Source organism: Sinocyclocheilus grahami, unplaced genomic scaffold (genome assembly GCF_001515645.1).
Source record: "Sinocyclocheilus grahami isolate Dianchi unplaced genomic scaffold, SAMN03320097.WGS_v1.1 scaffold481.1, whole genome shotgun sequence".
Taxonomy (NCBI): Eukaryota; Metazoa; Chordata; class Actinopteri; order Cypriniformes; family Cyprinidae; genus Sinocyclocheilus; species Sinocyclocheilus grahami.
This window is the reverse complement of record NW_015505660.1, coordinates 819,361-827,345: the sequence shown is the minus strand read 5'-3', so window position 1 is coordinate 827,345 and position 7,985 is coordinate 819,361. Positions and strand designations below refer to the sequence as shown.

Genomic DNA, 7,985 nt, shown 5'->3' with positions numbered 1-7,985 from the left:
TTAGGTTTAGGGGGGGTGGCGGGGGGGGGGGGGGGGGGTCTGATTAATAGGTGTTCAGCTGCACATTTTTTATATTTTGAATGAATGCAGTTGAAGACAGTATTAATAAAAAATTACAAAATCCAAAAAAAACAATATTACAACAATAGAAAATAATATAACTGGTATGTTGTCAAAGCATGGAAGAATATTATAAAATCTTTAAAATACAAATGTAATCAGTGACAGTATGCAAGCATCTGTGTGTCTAAAACAATTCTGTATTTTCAGTGAAACAGAATTATGAATATTTCTATACTGGTGTCACCATTGCCTTATGCAAATCCACACAAAAAAATCCAGCAAATATCTACATTTTTTCAAAAGTTGCAGCCAATTTAAATAATTTTGGGCTTGCAAAATTCTGGTGGGTCTGAAAAAGTTATATACATATAAAGTTGTTTTTTTTTGTAATTACTTTTCATAAAGATTCAGATATAGTTTTACGGTGGTGAATTTCGGTCATTGTACATGGTGGTGGGAGGGGGGTCCATCTGTGCTATTGCTTAATTATGCAAAGTCACCCTGTACAGCGTTGAAAAAAATCAGACTGCAAGATACCATTAAAAATTATACGTAACATAAAAAATTATGCCATAACTCAACCCCAAAATTACAAATGAGGCCTCTTAGATAATAGGTGAACTGAATTTGTGAAATGTTTACATGACTACTTGAATACTCATCCACATCTTTAGTTTTAGTCTGTTTCATTCCTTATGACACATTGTGCCTTCTGTCCGTGATGACGCATCAGAAATTGCACCATACTGAAAATAATACCACTAAAGTCAAAGTTAAAGTTTCATTTTTTTCAGATTCACTACAACACAGCATACTGCAGGACATGCGGACAATGAAACATGCTATGAATGCACCACTGCTGCCACATTCAGCTGTAAATTTTAACTACCATCCCTGCGGCATCAGCGGGTGTTTATGATTCAGCAGCAGACTCAGATCGTGTGTCAGATGGCCTGCACAGTGCCAAGTTTATGCATACAATTTTTGAAATATATTCAATAGTTTTGTTTGAGGCCATTTAGATCAACTAAATGAGACTTTTCATGAAGACAGCAGCTGCAAACTACAATTTTAAGTTTGGTTTTAGTTTAATACCGTACGGTATTATTAAAAAGTTTGGGTCAGTAAGATTTTTGTGTTCTTAAAAGAAAATGTTATTAAAAGAAGTCTCTTATGCTCACCAAAGCTGCATTTATTTGATGTAGATGAGTTTGTTTCTTCATGGGAACAGATTATGAGAAATGTAACATTCCATCACTTGCTCACTAGTGGATGCTCTGCAGTGAATGGGTGCCGTTAGAATGAGAGTCCAAACAGCTGACAAAAACATCACAATAGAGATTAGCTGCATGTGTGTAAAAATTCAAATTCATCATCAAAATATTAGTCCACAATTCATAATAATGCTTTCACCAGTGAAAAGGTCCTTCTCCTGTTGTCCTCTCACATCAAAATCATATTTGTTTAGAACTGTTTTGGACTATTTTTTTTACTTGTAAACGGTGCTTGATCTGTGCATATTTCACTCCTGATTCAGATGAGATAACTTTTTCAACTGGTAGACTGAATGATGGATTTGTTTCTTACAAACACACAGCTTTTCCCTTCACAAGATGTTAATTGATGGACTGGAGTGGTGTGGATTGCTTTTGGATTATTGTGATGTTTTTATCAGCTGTTTGGACTCTCATTCTGACGGCACCCATTCACTGCAGAGGATCCATTGGTGAGCAAGTGATGCAATGCTACATTTCTCCAAATCTGTTCCAATGAAGAAACAAACTCATGTACATCTTGGATGGCCTGAGGGTGAGTACATTTTCAGCTAATTTTCATTTTTGGGTGCACTGTTGCTTTAACTTGTTTGTTTGGTGATGGTAATGTGGCCACAGGAGGGAAGGCTTACCTTCGGGTCCATGTGAATGAAGCTGTGAGTGCCTCTGGTGGCAAAGGTGGATCTGCGGACCACCCTGCTGTGATGGAAATGGTAATGGTGCTCCAGTCCTCCGATCTACAGAACAAACAATCATGAAAAACAGCAAGGGAAATCACAGTCGCACATTTGAGAAAGGCATGAAATAAACTTTTATCAGACAGCTTTGGTGGACAGAAATTGCATCTTGGCAGGGACTCGCCTACCCAAAAAAGAACCAATATCAACACAGACTCCAGTATAAAACCTTCATGCACATGGATTGCTATTCGGTAGAATGGACATATGGCACACAGTGGGTGGTACCATGGAAGGTGAAATCTAGCTGGCACATGCCTACTGCCCTCAAGATCTGACTGTGATACACAGTACATCTATCACACTCCGCTTCTTCTGAGACAAATAGTTACAGGGATAGTTCAGTATTTACACACTCTCATGTTGTTACAAACCTGCATGCTGTTATCTTGTCAATGAAAGTAATTTTATTTTGATGGCTTTGCACGAGGAATGTAATTACTTAAATGTCATAATTACAACTACCATTCTCCTTCCAACATATTTAAACTGTCACATCATGATTGCAATGTTCTAAATGCATTTTAGCGACCATGACATCAAACTTGGAATGATGTCATTTTTGAATCGGAATTTTGGAACTCTGGTGGAATATTTCAATGAATAAAGACAGAATATATAGCACAAAGTTGCAACTTGTGTGTACTACTTAAAGCTACTGTATGTCATTTTTTTCTTTTTACCTCGAAATATCAATTTCAACATCGTTCTGATGGTACACTGATTTCTAATAAAGCAAGTGGCTACTGTTTCTTTCCACGCTCCCACCAAAATATCTGTTCTGAATCTGGGAGTATATAACTTTATTGAAAATGGCGCAAAAATAGCAGATTATTTTACAGCAGCAGCAAATGCAATTGTAGAGCCAAAGCTGCTTGACGACAAGCCTCCAAGTTTAGCAAAAAAATTTAAAAAGCGTAATGCTGCATTACACAGGAAAGGAGACCAGAGGCTGTTTTTCTTTCTTTCTTTTTTTTTATGGATTTCAGTGGAGGAGCTTCAATATGCTGAATAAACAGCTTTTGTGGGGGGGAAAAACAGCTTATTATTTAATGAATCTTTAACACATTTGCCATCAAGCAGTCATATTGGATTGATTTGGATTTGATTGTTTACACTGAACAAAATGCTATTTTATAAGATAAGTCACATACAATTTGCAACAGGTAGGATTCAGTTTATGGCTCTTCTCATTCATTTCAATGCTATCCACAAACAGTGATTGGCTGTCGCACAACTCTAACAGAAATTCAGTGACATTAAGACCGGGATCTGATGGATTATCAAGGCACACGTGATCCAAGTTGACCGTTATGATTTCTCTAATGGTAGATTCACGGACCCTGGTATCTCCAATAATAAGACCATCTCTGGTAAAGTTATTGACTGAAATTACGACAGTGATATATTTACAACAGTGAATTCCCAGGGGTTAAAGCAAAAAAAAAAATCCTGAGCCTGAACTTTTTTCCGGGGATTGGGGGTTGCGGGGGTGGACACATACACAGGGTTATTTGGCAAACAAAAAAAGAAAATGATTTTCCTTGAAACTAACTAGTAACGTATCTGCCATTGCCATTAGCCCTTGACAGGCTCAGACTACAGATTATGGTGGGATATTTGAAACAGCAATAACAAGAAAGGTTACTCACTACAATATGGTGCAAACACATGTAACATTTAGGATGCTTTTGATATCAAGTTTCGCTGGTTAGCTATGACCTACAATCTAAAACATGAAATTTCTAAAAAAAATTTGTTCAAAATAAATAATGGTAAATTAAATACTAGGAAATGAATATAAAATAGGAAATATACAAAGACAGTTTACTTCAGAAAACTACTGTTCAGTTCAATTTTTAAAAAAAACATTCAAATGGTCCAAGAGCTGGTAACTTAAAGGTCACACCTTTAACACCTATCTATTTTACACCTTTCTGGAGTTTTATTTTTGGTTTTGATGTCCTTAAGATTGGCCTGATTGGCCTGTTGTGTTCTGAGTGACGCATGGCCAGGCCAACCACAGGTAACTAGGGTCAGCTGACGTCACAGCGCTAGCTGGAGGCAGCAAAACAAAGGGGAAACTGGAGGCGGCCCATTCAAACCAGTGCAGATTCGGCTACATGAGGAGCTTAAAATATCATCTTGTTGTGATGTTGTGTGCCAGAATCGACGTAATACAGCATATCTGCTGCCACTAGGGATGGGCGATATGGGCTTAAAAATATATCACGATATTTCTGGTATTTATTACGATAACGATATCAAAGACGATAATTCAGGGAAACCTGTTTCTTTTAAGAAAAGTATTATCTTTCCTATTTTTACTCAACATAGGGTGAGCATTAACCTCCTGAGACCCTGCATCCTCATATGAGGACATTATATTGTAGTGAATTTCTCTGAGACTATACATGCCACAGTCTGGATGTCCTGTACAGAGCACATTCAGGGCTTTTCAGAGATACTAAATGTTTGGATGTTTCACCATGACCACCCCCTCTCCTTGGTCTTCAAATATGTCTGATATTAATTTAGTGACACTCTTATGGAAATATCATAATATTTTGTATTTGTCATTTAAATCAGACACATTTTTAAACTGTGTGTCATAAATCAACATCTCAGGAAAATGTTATGGGGTTTCAAATCAAAATATAACTGTTATGAAACAGGACACAAGTGATCATATGAGGACACCGGGACTAAAAGCATGTTTATAACGCATTTTGGGAGACACAACAAATGAATAGGGAAAGAAAATATATTTCAATGTTCCTATGAAATATTATATATTATTATGAAAATCTTGTCAATTATTACTCTCAATATTACACTTCTCTTTTTCATTACATGTTGCCCCAAAAACACATTAATATGCAAATTAGATATAGTTTATAGATACATTACATATCATGAGAAAACATGTTTGTGGCCATTTTACACACATTTTGCAGAAAGAAATATGGTATATCAAATCAATCTGTTATAACATAGTTGAGAATTATCTTTATACAAAGTTTGGTTAAAAAAAATCCTAAAAACTAAAAATGTATTGATTTAATAAAATAAATAAATAAATAAATGTTTTGCCTATGCATGTTCATGTCTTTTTATTAAATTTTTTTAAGAAATTGAGTCCCGATGTCCTCTACCAAGGACGTAGCATAACTTATGAATGAAATATTATTATTATATATTTTTTTTGAATGCTCTAAACAATGTAATGACATTAAAAAAAAAATCCTAAAATGTTTTGCGGGGTCTTAAGAGGTTTATGAGTTCACACGTAATGTAAAGACGGTTTAATTCATACTGGAAGCCCGAGGGCACCCTTGCACAGAAACTCCACATATCCATAGCAGAAGAAATACTACTGACGAGACCGATTTTTTGTGCACTGTACAGCCCTAACCAAACCAGTTACAGCCTGAGCTCCTCATTTAGCGATATAGTCTACTCCTCCTCAATTTCACGTCCGCTTTCCGTGATTTCGGTCCGCACTGTCGCACACAGAAATATGCCAACAACTAGACTTTATCGTTATTATCGCAGGAAGACTAATTCTTATCGTGGGGAGAATTTTTACCGGTATATCGCAAACGATAAAATATCGCCCATCCCTAGCTGCCACTGCCAGACAAAAAAAACGATGACAGCTGTGGTTAAACACGATAAAACGAGTGGACTGGACAGAAACAATCGTCAAAAATGCTCGTTTGCTGCGCACACTTCTTATCAGAAAAGGTTCAATAAAGTATTGTCTTTTGTTGTTATGGGCGTGTCTACAGATTTCTTGCCATATGTCTATGTTTCTTGCATCTCACTACTATGTCGTGTATGAAATAATGTCTGTGTGCATGAGTGTAAACCAACAAACTGATGATTCATATATAATCATTTGTAATTGTATATACATTGTTGTGATTAATTGTGGCTGGAACAATACTGTAGCTGTAAAAATAGTTGCTTGCTGAAATTGAAATGTATACACATCTTCATCATGACAAGATAGACACGGTGAGTTTGTCTTTACTACACACGTTAGATGTGATCACCTCATAGTAACAATCCTGTCAGATCGTCCATCCTTTGAGTGAGAGTGTAATGTTACAGGTCGGCCGATCTGGTTTCGTGGTTAAAGTTAAACTTTTCGACATGTTTCTGTGTTGTTGTTGCTCAGCAATGGCATGGACGCGATTTTGTCTGGGGGTTTGGCAAAAGGAAAGAGGGACTGTGGGCGGTGCTCGGGGTGGTGACTGAAGGCGGCGACTGTGTAGTTCTGACGTCAACTTTTTACGGACGTCACAACGGTTCGTGAAAAATCACAGCTACTTTATGCAGGCTGTGTGCATTTTACTGTGGACTGACTGTTTTGAAACTTATATGGTATAGTTACATAGCACCTAAACCTCAGTTATCGTGAAAAAAGCCAGGACATTTTTTTATACAAAAAATACAGTTTTGACAATAAGGGGACCTTTAAACAGGGTTCGTACAGATACTGCAAAATAAAATTCCAGGACTTTCAAGGACTTGCACTACTTTTTTGGTTTTCAAGGACTAAAATCAGATCTCACTTATCAATCAATATTGTTGTTATTATCTTTCAAATTATAATAAATAAACTAATAAAACAAAATGGTACAAATAAAGTGCAGCACATGCAAAGAATGCAATGACTGGCAAATTTAACATTTGAAAGGATACTATGGCAAAGTTATCGCTTTCCTTATTCAAACTGATTTTTTTTTTATGAATACATGATTGACCTAAAGAATGAAAGCTATATCATACACTTTGAAAATTATGAGCTTTATCACGCTCATAGACACTAGGGGTGTGACAATACACTTAACTCATGAAATGAGACAAAATGCAGATACTTGGTTCACTAGAATGAGACAATGTTTTAATACTTCAATAAATTTTCAAATGACAAAATATTTGTCTTTTAATCACAAAAAGTAAAACAATGCAGTTGTATTTTGAAATGTTTTAACTAATCTAGTGCTTAACTAATTATTATTTTGCTAATCAAGTAATCTACTGATTATTTTGACAAGTGAGTAATCTGATATTTTTTAGTAATACAAATAGAACTAAGTGGAAAAACAGGCTTTAAATATGACTATATTTATATATAAACTAACGATGAGGCAGTAATAATTGGCCAATCAAAACCAATTATTTTTGGTTTTATTGAACAACACTGTTAAATACATAATGTAATATGCCTATATTATAACAAATACCTGCAGAGGGCGCCAACGGCCTGGTGATGTTTCATGTGATTCAACGACGTTTGAATCCATTTCATTTTAATATTTGGCCACATGCAAGTCAGAAACTTTTATTTTGAAATTGTGATGTACAATAAATCACATGTTTAGAAATATGTTTATGTATTCTCCTGTGTTGGCATAGGTTTAAATGATTTACGTTACAAATCAAGTGAGTTTTCCCAGATGAACGTTAAGCAGCCCAAATTCACCGCATATGCGGAGGAAGAGTTTAGCCCCTTTCACACATACAGTCTTTACTGGTAAATTACCATATCGTGTGTGAACAGGACCTTTTCAAAAATCCCGGTAAATTCGTTCTGGCAATCATATCGTTCTTATGGAGATGACGTGATTACTCTGAGCTGTTTACAAAGCTCCGCTGCTTTTTTTAAAGGGGTCATATGATGCTGCTAAAAAGAACATTATTTTGTGTATTTGGTGTAATGAAATGTGTTTATGTGGTTTAAAGTGCATTGCATCGCGCCACGTAAACATAAAACCCTGTCTGCATTTGTGATCAGAGAAATGACAAACAACAAGCCCTACTCTACACTGCCCAAAACTCACGTTTGAATCATCAGTGGCAAATTCTTTAAATGAAAACGTACTTACGTGAGTCAGAACTG

At 35.9% G+C, this 7,985-nt stretch overlaps 1 protein-coding gene across 1 annotated transcript in view; it reads right to left on the bottom strand.

Moving 5' to 3' along the window:
• The window catches only part of LOC107553811 (proprotein convertase subtilisin/kexin type 6-like), a 37,307-nt gene that overhangs the window by 1,050 nt on the left and 28,272 nt on the right, over positions 1 to 7,985 (bottom strand). The window contains exon 2 of the mRNA XM_016236118.1: positions 1,970 to 2,074. Within this exon, the coding sequence (XP_016091604.1) occupies positions 1,970 to 2,074 (105 nt within the window). The remainder of the gene's footprint in view (positions 1 to 1,969; positions 2,075 to 7,985) is intronic.